General features: G+C 40.3%; 1 protein-coding gene across 1 annotated transcript in view; it reads right to left on the bottom strand.

Annotated features, from left to right (window-relative positions):
- Nucleotides 1-7,377: 7,377 nt before the first annotated feature.
- Nucleotides 7,378-19,558, bottom strand: part of VWDE (von Willebrand factor D and EGF domains) — a 76,532-nt gene continuing 64,351 nt past the window's right edge. The window contains exons 22-32 of the mRNA XM_078851336.1: nucleotides 17,551-18,225; nucleotides 17,116-17,211; nucleotides 16,937-17,032; nucleotides 15,559-15,654; nucleotides 14,127-14,222; nucleotides 13,660-13,755; nucleotides 12,442-12,537; nucleotides 12,247-12,342; nucleotides 8,849-8,944; nucleotides 8,143-8,246; nucleotides 7,378-7,398 (exon numbers count right to left, since the gene is read on the bottom strand). Of these exons, the coding sequence (XP_078707462.1) occupies nucleotides 7,378-7,398; nucleotides 8,143-8,246; nucleotides 8,849-8,944; nucleotides 12,247-12,342; nucleotides 12,442-12,537; nucleotides 13,660-13,755; nucleotides 14,127-14,222; nucleotides 15,559-15,654; nucleotides 16,937-17,032; nucleotides 17,116-17,211; nucleotides 17,551-18,225 (1,568 nt within the window). The remainder of the gene's footprint in view (nucleotides 7,399-8,142; nucleotides 8,247-8,848; nucleotides 8,945-12,246; nucleotides 12,343-12,441; nucleotides 12,538-13,659; nucleotides 13,756-14,126; nucleotides 14,223-15,558; nucleotides 15,655-16,936; nucleotides 17,033-17,115; nucleotides 17,212-17,550; nucleotides 18,226-19,558) is intronic.

Here is a 19,558-nt window from a genome sequence, read left to right as displayed (position 1 = left end):
ATGAGGATGGGGAGCAGCACCAGCATTCCACTAAAACAAGTCAACACTGGTCAAAATTTTGTCCAAAATGTTTCACATTTTTTAAAGAACTATTTTCACCATTTTCCAAGTAGGTCTTCCAGTGAGCATGAGTAGGGAAGAGGTGTCCAACCAGAGACATTGACTTTATGTAGGATGACTTCAAATGAGACTTCGGGTTTGCTCCTATCAACCTATGGAAGTGCCTATATGTAATCGCGAGCTGCCTCGAGGGTGCTTCAACTTTAACAGATACAGCGTGGCTGGAGTGGAGGAAGTATTTCTCATGCTTTCAGTTGCCACCAAGCTTTATCCAGAGGCAGATGAAAAGCAGGGACACTCTCTCATTTGCTGTCTGCCCCAGGGGTTGGGCTGAGCACACTTTCAGAGCTCTCACATTCTGAGAAAAAGGGCAAATGAAGGACGTTGATAGAATATATGTGGGACAGTTAGTGTGTCTGTTACAATTTGCCATCTGTAGACAATTTTGCTCCCCCACTCTGCCACCAGGGCCTCTCTCTTGTGGTCAAATGCAGAAGCCTTCTACTGAGGAGAGATGCACATCATGTGCTGTCTCCTGGAGACTTTACTCATGGTGTTTCTTGGGCTGCAGGGAAGAAGAGAGAGAGAAAGGGACAGAGCATGACTGCAAAAAGGGGTGTTGGACTTGCAGAGCTAATCCCCGGAACTGCCAGGAGGAGACAGCCACATATGTGACTCACTAGTTTGAAATGATTAAAAGTCAGGCAAACAGTAATGCGGCTGCAAAAGGACTTCACTTCTAATATTGTCAGACCCCAAAAGTATACAGGCAGAGAAAATTCACATAACCCAATCCACAAAGAGCTTAGAAAAGCAGCAGGCAATCAATGGACAAGGCACAATTGTGACTACTAAGTGTTCAAGCAAGAATTCTAAGTAATCTATCTATATTTAAAAGCCATTTTTATGGAGATGGAAGGAATTTGATTTTTAAGTATTTGCCACTGGAATAAGCTTTATTTAAAGTAAAAAATAGAATATTCTGAACTACAAAAAAAATTAGAATATTTTTGGAGTTGTCATTCAAACTGATGGAAGCCTTCCGGACCTACAATACTGAATACAAAACACAATTAGAATATCCTTCGGCTGTTTCTGGGCCATGTCTAAAAGAACTATGACTTAGGCCCTTTAACTTCATGGAACATTTTAGCAAATGAAGTATGATGGGTTTATTTCTGGCTTGACAGCAAAGTTTTTTAACTTGCTGAAAACATGAGTGGTTATTTTTTAAAATATAGCTGGAATGTAGCACCATCTACTGGCTAAAGTGACTTCTACTCTTTCTCGGAATTTGAATTAAATGAATTCTTATTTAATAGTTATATTAGACAGGTTTCAGAGTAGCAGCCGTGCTAGTCTGTATTTGCAAAAAGAAAAAGAGTGCTTGTGGCACCTTAGAGACCAACAAATTTATTTGCGCATAAGCTTTCGTGAGCTACAGCGAAGTGAGCTGTAGCTCACGAAAGCTTATGCTCAAATAAATTTGTTAGTCTCTAAGGTGCCACAAGTCCTCCTTTTCTTTTTTAGTTATATTAGAGTAACAACTAGAGTCCAGGCAAACTTATAGTAAAAGATAGGCTGATCCCCAAAATGTTTCTGAGTATTAGACTATGCCACTCAGAGACAACAGTGCCCAATTTTTGTTGTTCTTTGGAAGATTTAATACATCCACCATTTCCAGGGTATAGATTTCTGGAGATGAATCTATCTTCATATTTCCAACTGTGGAAAGACACTTATGTACACTGCTCCAACACTTTAATAATTTCTGGCCAGGAAAATTCTGTGGCACAGGTTGGCAGCATTGCCTACATTTACTATAGTCTGCTACACCTGTTTTATATAGATGCGCCATGTCCAGTACAATCTGTTGTTTAAGAGTTTGTTCTGGAAAGATTGTAGTGGTATTCAGCTGGCTGTATTTTTGATTTGCTGCCATATTTTTTGCTATTTTTTTCCTGCTAATTAGATACTTCACTTCCTACTTATTTTTCCCCTCCAGTGTCCGTGGATACAACAAAGAATTAAGCCACTTGTTTTGTATTGCCTCTAAAGTTTCCTTTAATATGAAACTTCTTAATGAACTATTTTTTCCATGTACAGCCTAACTACTGGTACTATTTGAGTGCAGTAACTTAAAGAATGTGCCAGATGATACTAATTACATAAGAAATAGAAAGAATCTAATTGGCCAGAAATGAAATCTTCTGTCCAATATATTTGATATTGTGTCCACCCACATTAATAATTTTTACTGTGAACTGAAACTTTGGATTTTCTCAAACGGGGCTGAATAATGAACTTGAAAAAAAACAAGCTGGTGAGTATCTTAAGTTGTCATGATATACTCCTGGTTGTATTGATTGCAGACCCTTGAGAAAAAAAGAATCCTTTAATGTGCCAAATGGAGTTGTTAAATCACTTTCTATGTTGAGCTATGGTTGTATGTATCACCTCTGTGAAGCAGATCATTTTACAAGTGGCACATGTGAAAAGCTAGGTAGTAGACGTACAAGTCTAGGAAACCTATTGCTTTCCTTCATGAGCTCTTTAGAGTTTTGTGTGAAAAGGTGTCTTTTTTCCTCCAGAAAACATTCAAAATATTCTTTCCAAGATAGCAGGAGAAGGCTTCATAGCTAACTTGCCTGTTAAATACAAGAGTTCCGGTTCTGTACTCATTTCTGTAATTTCAATCTGACTAAATAGGGAGCTGGAATCTGCTGTCAGAGTCCAATATCTTGTGTTTTTAGTATATAAGAAAACCATGTTAAGAAAGTTAGCAGAGACAGTAGGATTCATGGAAGCCTAATTAATTAATTAATTAATTCTAGGCCTCTTTTTCTCTGCTCCTGCCCTTTCTGAGCTACAATTTTTGATCCAAAGGCCATTGAAATAGATGGAAAGTGGCCCACTGAAGTTAGTGAGTTCTGTGGGCTAAGGGCCATAGTGAGATATTTTACAGGAAAGACTATAATCTTCAGCAAGAGCAGCCACTGACAGTCACTAGAAGATCCACAGTTGTGCCAAATTCTCCTTCACTCCAAGACAGATCATGTTTGTAGGAGGCCCTGCAGCACACCAAAATACAGATCTGTATGGCTTATTTCAGATTGTATTATGGAACCTTTGGACCACATGTTCAACCCCTCTGACATAAGCCCTTTGTGCTAGTTCTTTATATGCACTTGCTTCCTCATTAACACCTTATTAAACTGCACATCTGTATCATCAGATCATTGTACTGTAGCTTTTAATTCAATTTCTAGTGTATCCTTCACAAGTATAAAACCACCCGGCCTGCTGCACTGAGATTTCATATCAAAGCAATCTATTCACTCATTGCATGAATAATTTCTCCAATTTCTATTAATATTAAAGGGAGTCATGATTGTAAATAATATCAATGGAAAATATACTTTTCTGAGATAGGTTTCAGAGTAGCAGCCGGGTTAGTCTGTATTCGCAAAAAGAAAAGGAGTACTTGAGGCACCTGAGAGACTAACAAATTTAATTGAGCTCTAAGGTGCCACAAGTACTCCTTTTCTTTTTTTCTGAGGTAGTATATTTTAAATGTTTAAATCAAGACAACCTATGAAAATAAATTTTCAGTCTTATAACAAAGTAGTAATACATGTACACAAAGACACTTACAATAAACGAATGTTATTTAATGTACATGATTTACAATCTGGTGAAAAAAAACAACCCACCCCACCATTACAATGCAGTTTTGAAAAATCTTACTTTATGTACACACTAATGATTTTTTCCTTTGTTTCACAATCCAATTTTGGTTGTTGGGTTTAGTGTGCAGAGGCTGGGTGGTGTGGGTGAGGGTGACCAGGGATATGCAGGGGAGTCAGACTCAATAAGCTGGTGGCTCTTTCTAGCCTTAAAACTTTGATACATTCATTGAAAAATATAGTACAGTGTTTTGCTGTTGTTTTTAGATTTTAATTAGTGTACCCCAACTCTGCTGTGTTTTGGTTTGCATAGCTTGCTTTTCAAAAAATTGATGAAGTTAATTATAGTGTGTTAGAGGCACTGAAAATAAGTTGGAAATCCTAAAGACAAGGATTTTATGAACGAGAGTTTTATACAGCATGAACCCATAGCAAGATGTACAGCCTCAGAGTCGCTCGTAAGTGGAGGGATGTGCAAAACAAAAAACCCCTCTAAAACAGTAAATCAGATACAACTCCTTTCTTTTATTTTTTTAAAAAACGATGCTGTAATTAAATGTTATAGGTTTGTTACAAGCTTGCTCTATTGGCACTTATATATTTTTAAAAAGTTTTAAAAATCTTAAGGTTGTTAATTCATGGAATATGGAAAAACCCCAGGGGATTGGTTCCAGCAGTTGCCAAAATGGTGGAGGGTGGTAGCATTTGGTCTTTGCTCACACAGATTTCTAAAGAGTAGAAAAGGGAAATAATTCAGTTGAGTAGATTTTAAATATGAGAGAAATTTCTCCCAGCAAATCTGGATATCTGCCATTTAGATGCTGGGATTTAAGGAAGCTGTTGAAAAGCAGACACAGCAGCTCGCCTGCATCTTAAAATGCCAGTGGGAAATTGAAAAGGCTTTTGAAACACACCACAGTGGGATGCATAGCAATCCACAGGTAGTATGCGGGAAGGAGGCTGACATCTGAGAATGCCAACTTATTTTAGAAAAGAGACTGAACAGGACTATGTAGGAGAAGAAGAATCTACACCGAGAGCTGCTGAACAGCCATAGGGTAGGTGACCCCTCTAACCTGGGAGTCAACATCCTGTGACAGCAGCCCACAAAATGGCAACATCCTACCAATTCCAAACTGGACTCTGGGAAAGAGCAGACCATACAAATTTGGCATCCCTCAGCAGAATCTGAGGTCATGAAACTTCCTTTTAGTAAAGATATAATTAAACACTGAAAACTGAATTGCCTCTCCTAGCTAAGGTGAGATACGCATCATTCAGCAGTGCTCTGCTGGCTGCCCCAGGGACTAAAATGGCTTTTCACTCTTTGCTGGTGGGGACAAAATGTCTAGAACAGCACACGCAGGTTAGAATCTAACCCTGAAAACACTCTGACTGTGGTGGAGGCAGCTGCTCACAATTGCCTGGAATTCTAGGTAGTGGTAGTGGTCTCCAGTATTATTACCTACTTACCACTTGTAATCTGCTGCTCTCAATGGATACACTGCTTTTTCTTTTATTGAAACAGAGTGTGAGTGTGTGCACACACAGTGTCCTCTGCCTCGCCACCCTACACTCTGATCCATTCACTGCACTCTTCACCATTTCCACCCTTTCAAGGCCTAGCATTGAAGACTCTCTGGACACAAACACTGCCACACCCGCAGGATTTACAGAGCTAGAACACTATCCCCTGGAAAGGTTTCAGGACGCATATATTCCCCACCCTCTCAAATCCCACCTTTATGCAAGGTTAGGGGAGGAACAACAGGAACAACACAACAGGAATAATCCTACAACTGGCTCCTTAGTCTAGTCCCAAAGCACCAACAAAAAAAGAAACTAAAAATAGCTATCTCAAACTCTGGCTGATGAATGCAGAGTTCAGCGAACCATTAAACTGGCACCATTCTGGATTTGATTTTGGATTAGACACATTCCCTTGTCGGCATAATTGACATCTGGTTTATTTTAGCCCAGCTACTCCTTGCAGGCTACACAGCACAACACAAACCAAGGTAGATCACAGACAAGCCAAATGGAGGAAAATAGTCCCGGTTCCCTCAGCCCTCCGATGCAGAAGACACTCCACTCCAGAAACAAAATCAGAAGACCAAAAAGAATCCAGTGTTTGACAGCTTTCCAGAGGGAGAGCTTGCTGACTTCCTAGAGGTTCTAATGGTGCAGTTGATCTGCATGATACTGAAATCCTCCAGGTTCATTGCTCTTAAGAGACCTCAGTTTCCATGTAGCTAATGCCAAAGACACTCTAGAATCCAATCTCTTTTCCATTATCAATACCACAGATTTCACATGGACCATCTCCAGACTCTCACTCTCTGCTCGTAACACAGTGGGAAGACTCTTCAGCCTATGAGTGTGCTGATATCGAAACCACTTCATGTCTCATTGTCCTGATCTGGCCACCATTTCATATAGGGAAAGATCAGGGCCTTCACAGGGAAAAAGACTGGAAACTTTTCTTAAGGAAAGCTGACCGTCACTTTTAGATCCTTCAGATTAGCAGAGGGGAGCCTGCAGTCATAGGCTATGCAGAGGCCAGCACTGGGACAGGGCACTACGTGTGGAACAAATGAAAAAAGTCAGAAATAACTTGAGGTGGACTACAGCCACGTATGCGAGATAGATACATAAATGTTTCCACAAGGAGGAGTCATCAATTCTTAAATTCAACTCTGTAAAAATGCTTATTTGTGATCATTTTTTAAGAAGATCATGGCTCTTTAGTTACAGTCCTTGTTTTCTAAAAGGGCTGATAGATAACTTGAGGAAAATTGCTGAGTTGAGAAGATCCTTTTACTTTAATATAGTATTTTCACTTATTAACTTTTTAAAGCATTTTCTTGAAAAGCCGATTGTTTACATTTATGGCAATTCCATTATCTCACAGATATTTTGAAATGATGACCATGCACAGAAGCATAGGTGCAGTCAGATGTAAGCATTGAACTGTTTCAACCTACCCTAACGTAACAGTTTTACATTAAATTTAATTAGAAATGGATGTTGAGTGTATCAATAGTCTCGAGACACTATGGCACGTGTGAATGATACAATAGGAACCTAGAGCCTTTTTCACATGTTCATTACAGGCAGGGGATTCTTGAACCAACAGAACTTGCTCTTTAAAATCAATGTGTGAAAACAAACTGCTATATTTCAGGACCTGATCCTGTCAGGTGCTGCCTTCCTGCTGCTAGGAGATGCTTAGATTAGGTCCCAAGAAAGGACATTCACTACAGATCACTGTTCCAGTGACTGTTTCTCCAGACATTAGCTGACCAGGGGCTTGGTGTTTGTATCATCTACAATACCTAAAAGTCCAACAGAGAATCAGAGGCCGTGGTTTCTGAGTGTGAGGTAGCAATAAAATGAGGATTTACAACAGATTATTACATTTCTGCTCTTAGTATGTTATTGTTCTACTGCTGTTTAAAAATTAATGCCCTTGGCTTTAAAATCATAATGAATACTTTAAAGGCATGCTTCAGGATATCATTCCCTTTGTTTAAATAAACTTAATTCATTATTGACTTCAAAGCCTCTTTCTAGTTTCATGTGCCTCTTAGTCCATACAACATGGTCTGGTAATCCATGTACTTGATTTTCTTCAACCATGATGTCTCTGTACCTTGGGAAAAATAAAAGATTTTAGTGTACTCAGAACACTCTGTGCTTTCATCATAAACTTTAACAAGCAGTTTCCAATGAATATTTGCCTTCCCAACACACTCAGAAATGGAATATTGAATACTCATCCATTAAGCTTGTTTAGTTTTTTTGAAAAATAAGCTACCTTTCCAAAAATAGAGAGAAGCATAGTTGGAAGCAAATACTCTTTGCAATGGTATATACTGTACTGTTGGTATTAAATAGAAAACATTTATTACTCAGACCAAATCATCTATTTACACAGTCTATACAAAATTTAATAATAGATTAAACCTTTCAAGATGTCCATAAAGGGATCTTTGAATCAAAGTTATTTCATGAGCACTGAATTTTTTATTATCAGGTACTGATATATAAATTAAGCTCCCTTCAAAAACTTGCATTACAGACATTAAAACCCAACAAAGTAACAATACTTCACACAAATAGAGCTTTACATTTTAAAAAAGTTGTATGATTTCTCACACCAACTGATAAATACTTTGGCCCATCCCTAGTAATTAGCTAACTCCCACCCCAAATTAGATTCTTTGGTGAAAACAGAACCTGGATTTGAATTACCAATCTTTTTAGTTTTGAAAAACAAAACGTGGCTTTCAAACAATTTACAAAACAAGTTTTTGTGAAACCAAAACCACTGCAGTTTTTCCATTTCTTTTGCCCTCTGTTCCTTTATTATATTGTGTACCCATAATGTAATTACCTGTAGTTTCTTTGCACAGATGACTCCAGTATAACCAGGACGACAAGAGCACACATTAGGCAGCACACACCTACCACCTAAGAGACATTTCTGACTGCACACAGCTGAAATATAAAAAGGTATATGGCTTTAATCTCAAAAACAGAGTAGCTGCTTTTTTAAATAAAATGGCCCCAATATTGGGTTATGCCATGACCTCTGTGTACTCATTCTGCTGACCAGGGGCCATAAGCCCAATAGAGCTCTTCACTGAGGAATACCCCCTTGTGCACGGGGGATTCCTTGGTGCTGTAGGGCCAGCAGAATGTCCCTATGCCACCTCCCTTCACAGCCCTCATGGTAGATACATACTTGGGGCATAATTGAGAGAGGGAAGGGGGCATGGCTGGGGCTTGGCCAGAGCATACTGTGATCTGACTGTTCTGGGCTATTGTCATGGCCCCTAAGGGTTGTTGCAGCAGTGTGAGCAGATCACCAAGGACTGCAATGCTCCCTGGCCACCTCCAGCTACTTTGGGCTGCAAAATGGTACATAGCCACCACTACCCTTCATCTCACTTATGCATCGACACTGGGGCCAAAATGCAAAATCAAATGAAGACAGGAGTCATGGGTACGATGTATGTCTGTACAATTAATAGTCATTAACTTTGTTGAAGCAACATCAATGTCCTTTTTTTAAGGGTTAAAAATCATGTCAGACTTACGTGTTTGACACTGAACCCCTTCCCACTGTGGAAGGCAATGACACATGCTTGGTCCAATACATTCTCCGCCGTTCTTACATTTCTGAAGACAAATAGCTTCATACCCCGCCCCCCAAAAAAAGATATGTTAAATTCTTTCACTCCAATATTGCCCATAATGTGCAGTGTGCTGACCCCCTTCCCCACACACACCCCGGAAGATGCCAGCTCATCCCTGAGAAGCTCACAATCTAAGGCTACGTCTACGCTATGAGCTAAAGGTGTCATTCCCCTGCTTGTGTACACATCCTCGTGCTAGTTTTTATTGAGCTTGTGTGAGTATAAGTAGCAGTGAAGCCTCAGTAGCCCTGGCAGTGGCAGTGGAGACATGACTGAATCATGTGGAGTACAACGAGCATGAAATTGGTGGGTATGTACTTGGCATAGGTCAGCCATATCTCCGCTGCTGCTAACAGCTAGTGAGACTAGACTGCTACTTATACTCGTGTTAGCTCGATGAGAACTAGTGCGAGTATGTATAGACAAACAGCGGAATCATACCCTTAGTTCGTAGTGAAGGTGTAGCCTAAGAGAGGGCGGGGAAGGAATATAATCAAAGCACAGACCATTTTTAACATACATGGTATTTAATGATTATAAAATACTATACATTTTAAAAATAAAAACACTTCACATCACCAATATTCATCTCCCTTCAACCTGTCCCTTAGCAGATGGCCAAATTCTAGTAGGCACCCTGGAAGATGAGGGTTTTGAAGGAGGAGAAGTTCAGTGGCTTTACAGATCAGTTCAGGAAGGGTGTTCTATACATAAGGGCCAACATGGAAGGTGCCAAGCCCATTGTGAGGGAAGTGGATAAGTGGACAATCAATTCTGGCATCATTGACAGAGAAGGAGTAATAATGCACCAAGAGATAAAATCTCAAGGTTTTCAAGTGTACAACAGGTTACAGAATTTAAGCCTAACTTTAAAAGATTTTAACAAAGCTTGCCAGGGCTTTATGTAAGCATAAGGGGAAACGTGATAAAGAGTCAAAAACATATAAGGAGAGAGAAACAGAGCAATGAACAACCTGGAAGGTGAAGACAAGTTCAAGAAGCTTGAACTTGGGGGAGGGAGGGCAACACAGCCAAGGGATGTGAAGATTCATAGATATTTAGGTCAGAAGGGACCATTATGATCATCTAGTCTGACCTCCTGCACAAAGCAGGCCACAGAATTTCACCCACCACTCCTGCAAAAATCCTCTTACCTATGTCTGTGCTACTGAAGTCCTCAAATCGTGGTTTAAAGACTTCAAGGAGCAGAGAATCCTCCAGCAAGTGACCCGTGACCCATGCTACAGAGGAAGGTGAAAAACCTCCAGGGCCTCTTCCAATCTGCCCTGGAGGAAAATTCCTTCTCGACCCCAAATATGGCGATCAGCTAAACCCTGAGCATATGGGCAAGATTCATCAGCCAGATACTACAGAAAGTTCTTTCCTGGGTAACTCAGATCCAACCCCATCTAATATCCCATCACAGGCCATTGGGCCTATTTACCATGAATATTTAATTACCAAATCCATGTTATCCCATCATACCATCTCCTCCATAAACTTATCGAGTTTAATCTTAAAGCCAGATAGATCTTTTGCCCCCACTGCTTCCCTTGGAAGGCTATTCCAAAACTTCACTCCTCTGATGGTTAGAAACCTTTGTCTAATTTCTAGTCTAAATTTCCTTGTGGCCAGTTTATATCCATTTGTTCTTGTGTCCAGTTGGTACTGAGCTTAAATAATTCCTCTCCCTCGCCGGTATTTATCCCTCTGATATATTTACAGAGAGCAATCATATCTCCCTCTAAACCTTCTTTTAGTTAAGCTAAACAAGCCAAGCTCCTTGAGTCTCCTTTCATAAGACAATTTTTCCATTCCTCGTATCATCCTAGTAGCCCTTCTCTGTACCTGTTCTAGTTTGAATTCATCCTTCTTAAACATGGGAGACCAGAACGGCACACAGTATTCCAGGTGAGGTCTCACCAGTGCCTTGTATAACGGTACTAAAACCTCCTTATCCCTACTGAAAATACCTCTCCTGATGCATCCCAAGACCGCATTAGTGGTGAGGTGATCAGGTGATCAGAACAATGAGTAAAGAGGATTCTCTTAGCTGCATTTTGAATTAACTGGAAGTGGGACAAGGTGAGTGCCACAGAAGAACAGGTTACAGTTGTAAAGATGTAAGATAATTAGGGTTTAGACAGGAGTTTTAGCTATGTGGACAAAAAGAAAATGTTAGGTTTTTTTAAGAGATGCTTTGTCCAATACAAAAGAACTTTTAGACTAAATTCCCTGCTGACTTGACCCTGTTAAAGTCAAAAGGGTTGTGTAGGTGGAACTAGGGGCTGAATTTGTCCTGATATTTTTAAAAGTCGAAAATATGAAGAGAATTAATATATATATATATATGGAAGTACAAATATGGGTGTTTAATGATATGTGTTTCTGAAAGAAAAGATATTTAGGGCCGGATTTTGCTCTCACACAGTGTAATTCCTATTGACTTAAATGAAGTTCCTCTTGATTTACCCTGCTGTCAATGAAATCAGGATTAACTCCAACGAGAGACTTCTGAATTGGAATTAATTTGCAAACTGGATACAATTAACTTAGGCTTGAATAAAGACTGGAAGTGGATGTGTCATTACACAAAGTAAAACTATTTCCCCATGTTTATTCCCCCCCCCACTGTTCCTCACACGTTCTTGTCAACTGCTGGAAATGGCCCACCTTGATTATCACTACAAAAGGTCGTCCCCCCACACTCCTGCTAGTAATAGCTCACCTTAATTGATCACTCTTGTTACAGTGTGTATGGTAACACTCATTTTTTCATGTTCTGTGTGTATATAAATCTCCCCACTGTATTTTCCACTACATGCATCCGATGAAGTGAGCTGTAGCTCACGAAAGCTTATGCTCAAATAAATTGGTTAGTCTCTAAGGTGCCACAAGTACTCCTTTTCTTTTTGTGGATACAGACTAATACGGCTGCTACTCTGAAATCTGAAAAGTCTCTTACAGACAGTTTGGGTGTGAGCACTGGAAACATGGAGCTTTTAACATCGACAATAATGGAAATAGAAGGGAAAAATATTACATGCTACTCTAGAACAGAAGGTATGTCCTGTTTTCATGGTTTAAACTGAAACCTCCACGGCTTTGGCTCAGTAGTACAGATATCACATCCTGCATTTTGATGTGGGTCTGTAATCAGAGGAAAAAGTGTCCCCCTGTCCCCCTCCAAGCTGTTTGGTACTATCTTCATGTCTTTTTCTGGACAGAACTGTCAGTTACATTATTTAGCCAAATATTTCCTTTAATAAGTTTTAGCATGTTAGTTATAAGATACTTACGTGTATTACATTGTTTTCCTCTCCACCCTGAGGGGCAAGAGCAAATATTTGGCCTCACACATCTGCCTCCATTCATGCACATTGGGTCACAGACACCTTAAATTAAATATCATTTACTGATTAGTGAAAATAATGAACCTGAGAGCATTTCACCAATTGCTTCTGGATCCTGGAAGCATTTTGATGTTGTCTTACTTTTTTCACATCTTCTGCCAGTGTACCCATCAGGACAGGTGCACACATTATTTCTCATGCAGTGGCCACCATTCTTACAGGGAGGGTAGCAAACAGCTAAAAGATACAAATGTGGGAATAAGGCATAGCTTCAAGCATTGTATACTATAGGAAGGAATAGCTTTTTGCTCCTTCTTATATTGCATACTATCCTAACTAAATAGATTGTAACCACTATTAAGATGCACATCTATTAGCAATCTTTCTAGGATATTTATATTTAGCAAAATCCTGCCCGTCTGGCAGGAGCCATATTGACATGGAGCAGTGCCTATTCTGTAGCAGATACAGGACCCATTCTACAACCATAGGGTAGGATGGCTCAGGGCTCGCAGCTGCACTGCAGGATGCTGTGCATGCTAGTATCCCTGATAGCCAAAGCTACGATTTTGTCATGGAGGTCGCAGAAGTCACGGAATCTGTGACTTCCAAAGAAGTCCATGACTTCAGCCCACAGTGGCAGGGAGCTGCATGGTACCCGCTGCCCGTGGTGGTGGGGGCCCCCCACGGTCTGAGCCACCTTGTGCAATGGAGGCCCCCAAAGCTCCTGGCCGCTGTGGACCAGGGAGACCCTGCAGCTCCCGGCTGCTGTGGGTGTCAGGGTGACTCCAGAGCTCCAGGCCACTGTGGGCAGCAGGGGGCTTGAGGGTGGGTGAACTCGCAGCTCCTTGCTGGCCCCCCTGCAGCTTCCAGCCGCCTTGGGCAGCAGGAATCCTGCAGCTGCCCAGCGCTCCCCATTTTCTCATTGATATTTTTAGTAAAAGTCAGGGACAGGTCATGGACTTCCGTGAAGTTTTCTTTATTGTCCGTGACTCGTCTGTGACTTTTACTAAAAATATCCATGACAAAATCTTAGCCTTACTGAAAGCAGTGTGCAGGCTAGCTAGCTAAGGGCCCAGTCATACCCCACAGCCAACAGTCCTTTGTACAATTGTGACTGGCTTTTGTACGGGTGCAAAAGCACAGGACAAGCAAAGTTCCATGCATCCTCCCTCCTTGGGCGTTCACACAAGGGGCCAGCCACAATCTGGCCAGTATAAACAATGAAATCTTAAGAAAATCTCTGTCTTTCACCTATGTTACTTTACTGAGAGTTTTTAAAATCTTGAGAGTGTCCTTTTAGAGGCAGGCATCTTCCTGTGTCTTCTCAAAAAAGAAAAGTAAGAGAAAAATTATTACCATTCTGACACTGGGCACCAAAGAATCCCTTTGGACAGAGGCAAACATTTGGCTTAGTACAGGAGCCACCATTCAGGCATATCGGGTCACACACCGCTACAGAACAGCAGAAGGAAAAACAAAGCAATGTAAGAACTGCATCGCCACATATGGGTGATGAAATAGCTTGCTTTTACGGCAAGGACAGGGTGTTAATGACTGACATGATTACGATGAATCTAAAAGACAGCGGGTGAAAGAACTGAAATGCCATTCCCTGCAAATTCTGCAGGCTGTGCTAAGAAATGAACGAACAGTTGGAGGCACATGGGGTCGCTAGGCTTCCACAGCAGTAGCAGCAGCTCCTGCCCCCAGCTTGAGCCAAAGGATTCAGAAGTTTGAGCAATGGGAATCCCTTCTGCTTCTGGTAGGCCCCTGAGTGTGGAACTTTTGCAAAGCAGTTCCCTGTGGAGAATAACCAATTTTACCTGTATTGCATGTAGGTCCGTACCAGCCAGCTTTACACTGGCAGACATCTGGAGTGAGACATTCACCACCATTTTCACAGTGTCTGTTGCAAACCACTATAATCCAGAAAATCAGGGGGAAAAAAACCCATAAGGTGAGAAAACAGTACAAAAGAGTTTGTTACAATTTTATATCTATGAGAAACCTCCTTGATTTCTCAGTTCTTCCCCAGATATGAGCATGGATATTGCATTGATACTAATGGGAGTTACACACCAATCCATCGCTTGAAGCTTCATTTAAGATTAAACCTGTCTCAATGCCATATAGGAGCTTGACACCAGATTGGAAGATGTCAAAAAAAGTCCCATTCTGACCAGATGCTCCTGGCCTGGATTTGTCTAATAATCACCTTTCCAAGCAACAAATGGTACAACAACATCAAGTGATGGTTTCCTGAATTAATGCTAACTTCAAGATACTTCACTATGGTCTCCTTTCTTGCTTTTTCATTTCTCAGAGGTCAGATGTAAACCCTGCAGAGACCTGATACTTCTGGTAAGGAGGAGCCTTTTAGGAGTAGTCATGGCTTCAGAGCGCCACAAGTCAGCTCTTCAAGTCACAGTTCCTTCTTCTGGGATCTTATAATCTCAAAAAAAGCAGTAATTATTGACATGGCAATTGAAAACCAAAAGGATCAACAGACTTGAGGATTCCAAGAGCAACAAAGAGAGGAATTTACCTAATCCACAGGCAAATTCATTGGCATGTTGAGGAGGGCAGTAGCCCAGTAGAATTTCTGATTTCTAAGCAAGGACCTTTCAGTGAGTAATGACTTGTGTGCAAATTAACCAAAATACTGGTTTGAACACTTGGAGCATCTAAGGCCAGATACAGCTAATATGAAACACAGTATCTCATTTGGGACTAAACTATTCAAACTGGCCAGCTATAATTCCCACCAAAGGTCTCCATTTTGCATTCCAAGTCAGAGGATGAGTCCATTAATTTGCTGTTATATTCAGTGATCTTACACACTACTGACCTAGCATTTACTAATATCAGCCTCAGAATGAGGACCATCCCAACAGCTTAAGGAAGGGCCATTTAGGAATCCAGAAACAGTAACCAGCTGCCAAAAATTACAGTTGTTCTGGATTATGTCCTAACCTCAACTCTAAATCCATCTCCCTGAGCGACTAACCGTAATAATAATAAATTATTTAGCACATACATAAAGTTTCACATCTTCAAAGTGCTGTACAAACATTATTTAATTGATGCTAGTAAGCCGCAGTTCTAGTAGCCTTCAGACAATCATCTTGGATTTTACTATATGCTAACAGCAGATACAGTGCATCAGAAATGTAAAGCATTGTTTGTTTTAATACATCCAAGTGCAGGGGAATAAAAGTTATTATATTCTTGATTTCTACATTTTTGTTTGCTTACTTGTTTCACACCTGGGTCCCACAAAACCATAAGGGCAGGTGCAGAGATTTCTGGCCAAGCATGTGCCTCCATGTTGACACAGTGGTTTACAGTGTGCTGCAGATACAGAATTATGTTGTTCAAGAAGTCAGCTCTAAAAATATCTATTAAAATTGTTTATCTTTTAGCGATAACTAAAGATAACATTTGTATCAGCAAAAATAACTGGAAATAAAATGAAGACCTGTTGACGAAATAACAACAGAGCACCTCCTTCTTTCCACAGTGACAAAGTGTAGAAAGGGCCAAATTCTGCCTGATGAGCACATGCAGCTTGTTATGGGCCAAATTTGCCACAAGTATGAGTGGTCACAGCTCCACTGAAATCAATAGTGGTACACCCATGCATGTCAGCAATTAACTTGGCCCACTGTCTTCAATGGGAGCCATCTGTGCATCTGAGGGCACAGTTTGGCTCAAAGGGACTGGTCTTCATTTTATCAAAAATTACTAAAAGTGCACAGAGGAGAGAGGGACAGGCCTGAGAACCACGTCCAATTTCAAACTAAAATATTAAGCATGGTTTGTGCACTTGGCACTCTGTACTCAGATGGGAGTACAAACGTCCACCATCAATTTTTAGCTTGCTGATTCTTATATTTTAAGGACATGGCAGAATGGGGTTTAAACTTTATATTCTTACAAAAATGATTAATCCCTAATTGTCTGTGTATGCATGTGTGTGTGTGTGTATATATATATATATGTAGATATAATATAGCATCCAAATTTATTGATAATGTCATAAATAAAACTGAGAACCAAAATTCTTTTCGCCTTTACAGCTCACTAAATTTAGGAACATCTCACCACAAACAATCTTCATGGGAGATTTCAATATTATGAAAGGTACCATATGTTTTACGATGACATGATAAAAGTCTTCAAATATGTAAAAGATTGTTAAAAAGAGGAGGGTGATAAATTGTTCTCCTTAACCACTGAAGACAGGACAAGAAGTAATGGGCTCAGACGGCAGCTGCAGATTTGGGTTACACATTATGAAAAATTTCCTAACTGTAAGGGTAGTGAAATACTGGAACAAATTACCTAGGGAGACCGGAATCTCCCTCCAGTTTTTAAGAACAGGTTAGACAAACACCTGTCAGGGGATAATACTTAATCCTGCCTCAATTCAGGGGATTGAATTAGATGACTTATCAAGGTCCATTCCAGTCCTACATTTCTATTATTTCATTTCTATGATAGTTCTAGGAGTTGTGTAAAACAACAGACATCCCTCCCCCTGTCAGGATGAATACTCACAGTAGTGACAGTCAATCAGGGGACAACTTTTTTGGACTCTATGATTCTAATTTTAAGGAGACAGACTAATTACCTTCCTCACAGGTTGATCCATTGTATCCTGGGAGACATTCACAGACACTGGGCTTCGTGCATTTCCCATGGTTTTTACAGTCAGGTTGACATACAGCTGTGCAAAATCAACACATGATTTTAGACACTTTCATTCACACATACTAGTTAGATGGGGTAAATTCAATGTACCATACTCACCACTCTGACAGTTATAACCAGAGTAGCCACGTTTGCATTTGCAAATATTGGGTGCCACGCACTCCATGTTTTTACCACATGCATGCCTACATATTGCTGAAAGGCAATAAGAAATAAGAACAGAGTAATAAGGAAAATGACAGCAGCACTTCAGCATAATGAAGTCTTGCCTAACATGATTATATTATAAACACGTTGCATTGAATCAGCTAAGACCCTTGACGTTAAGCATGGAAGCTAATGGACACTGAACAAACATTTTTTTTAAAATGCATTCATAGAACCGAATGTCTTACCATTTTTAATAGTGAAATAATAGACAATTTGAAGCTATTTTCTTATCAGCCATTATACAGTAACACTATCTTTTTTAAAAATTATAAAAATGTCACAGATTCTTCACTGTAAAATATTTAGTATAATGATCAGCAATACCTCTGCAAGCGACACCATCTCCATAATAACCATAAGGACAACGACCGCATTTGAAGCTTCCATCGTGGCTTGGTTCACAGAGAACTCCAGGAAAACAAGGTAAATCAGCACAAGTTAATGCCTTAGGCACGGCTGTTGTATCTGATTCCTGATCTGTGCCAGGCACTTTTGGTGGGACAGTGATTCCAACAAAACCAGACTGTAAAAGACTGTCCTTACGCTTGACCGATGGGTGTTGAACTTTATGACTATTTCCTCCTTTTAATACTCTGCTCATTATGGAGGGTATGTTTGTTTTGCTGCTAAGCAATGTGTCCTTTCTAGTCTCTATAGGATTGTAAGCCTCAGATTGTGTCATTGTCGTCTTATCACGTAATACTGGATTGTTCCTAAAAGATGGCGTTGTCATAGTCTTCATGGCAGAGCTTTCTCCTGTGTTATCTAGCTGGTCACTGATAGCAGTGAAGGTATGGCCAATGTACCTGGTACTTGCAGACTGGTCAAAAGCGGTTATTTGAGAATTAATTCGCTTCCTTGGTGTGTTTGTTTTCACTGTGGAGGTTGAGGGGGTGCTGCTGGCCCTTTGCACAGAAATAAAACTTTTGGCAACATCTTTAGGACTGGGAGTAAAACTTGTGGCATTAGGAACTCTCTCAATGGATGACTGTTGATAACCTACAAAAAATCACAGAAGAAAAAAAGTACAGAAATATTATAAGACATTTTTTGTATGGGGATATCCAGATCCAACAGAATATGTTCTGTGCCTCACAAACCCTTCATCCACACTTGCTAGGCCAGAATAAATACACTCAATAGGATTTAAGCCCAAAGAATGGCCCCTAAGCAGCCAGGATCAGCAAAGCACAGGGCACTCTAGCTATGTCCTCACCCTCCCTGACACGGCCTCTCTGCTGGGAAGGTTAGAACAGAACAGCCCAGCTCTGGCATACAACCAGGGATTCTCCCCCGCCCCCACACACAAACACACCAGGGCAATGAGCAACTGTTCTGTTAGGAAAGATTACCAACCTCTTTGTGTTGCTGGGGACTGAGTATCTGGAGTTTAGTTTAAGATAAAGTGATTGCTTGCTATTATAACCCTGCACATATATGTCAAGCCAACCCAAGCCCAGAGTTTAAAAAGCCAAATACAGTTATTATTTTGAAATAGCATAAGCCGTAGGAAATGGTTGCCAGTAATACTAATAAAAATGCCCATATAATTTAAAAGGCATATTGTTTAATGAAAAAAGTGCTATGAAATAAGAGCTGTTTCACATTATTAAAATCCAGAGATTAATGACGTCTATATTTTTGCTTGTAATTCAACTATGCTACTACATTATTCCAACTGGTCCGCACCACAAGATTTTGTTGTTATTGTTCCAAGTTATTTGATATTTTTGCAATATAAAACTCTGCCTCCGCACACCAGTTCATGCTTATAATCCATCAGAAACTTTGACAGACAAAAACAAATACAAATATTTCAGCAAGTCCTATTACAAAGCTACGAAGCTGAATATGAATATCAACTTCAGGGAGGCAAAGTCCTGTGTAAGAGCGCATGTTTATCAACAAAGTTTACATCTGGAAAGTAGAGCTGTCACCATATCTTTAGCTTGCAAGTCTTGATATAATAACCATTACTGATTCTCTGCACCAAGACTGATTGTTGGCAAGCATACTGTACACTGGTGTTTTATAATAGACCGCTGTACTAGATAATTCCCTCTGATTTAAATTTTTTGCATATTCCAATTTTAATCTTTTCCTCTTTTCACTGTACAGTGATAAATGTTTATTAGGTCCAAATGGGCATTATATAGGTTCCTAGCTGGGCTCACTCAGGGTATGTCTACACTGCAACAAAACATCTGGGGATGGCCCGTGTCAGCTGACTGAGGCTCATGGGGCTCAGGCTGTGTGGTTATAAAATTTAAGTGTAGACATTCAGGCTTGGGTGGGAGGGTTCCAAAGCAGAGGCTCCAGCCTGAGCCCAAAT

Source organism: Lepidochelys kempii, chromosome 2 (assembly GCF_965140285.1).
Source record: "Lepidochelys kempii isolate rLepKem1 chromosome 2, rLepKem1.hap1, whole genome shotgun sequence".
NCBI classification, from domain to species: domain Eukaryota; kingdom Metazoa; phylum Chordata; order Testudines; family Cheloniidae; genus Lepidochelys; species Lepidochelys kempii.
Note: the sequence above shows the minus strand (reverse complement) of the source record. Positions and strands in the feature narration are given on the sequence as shown.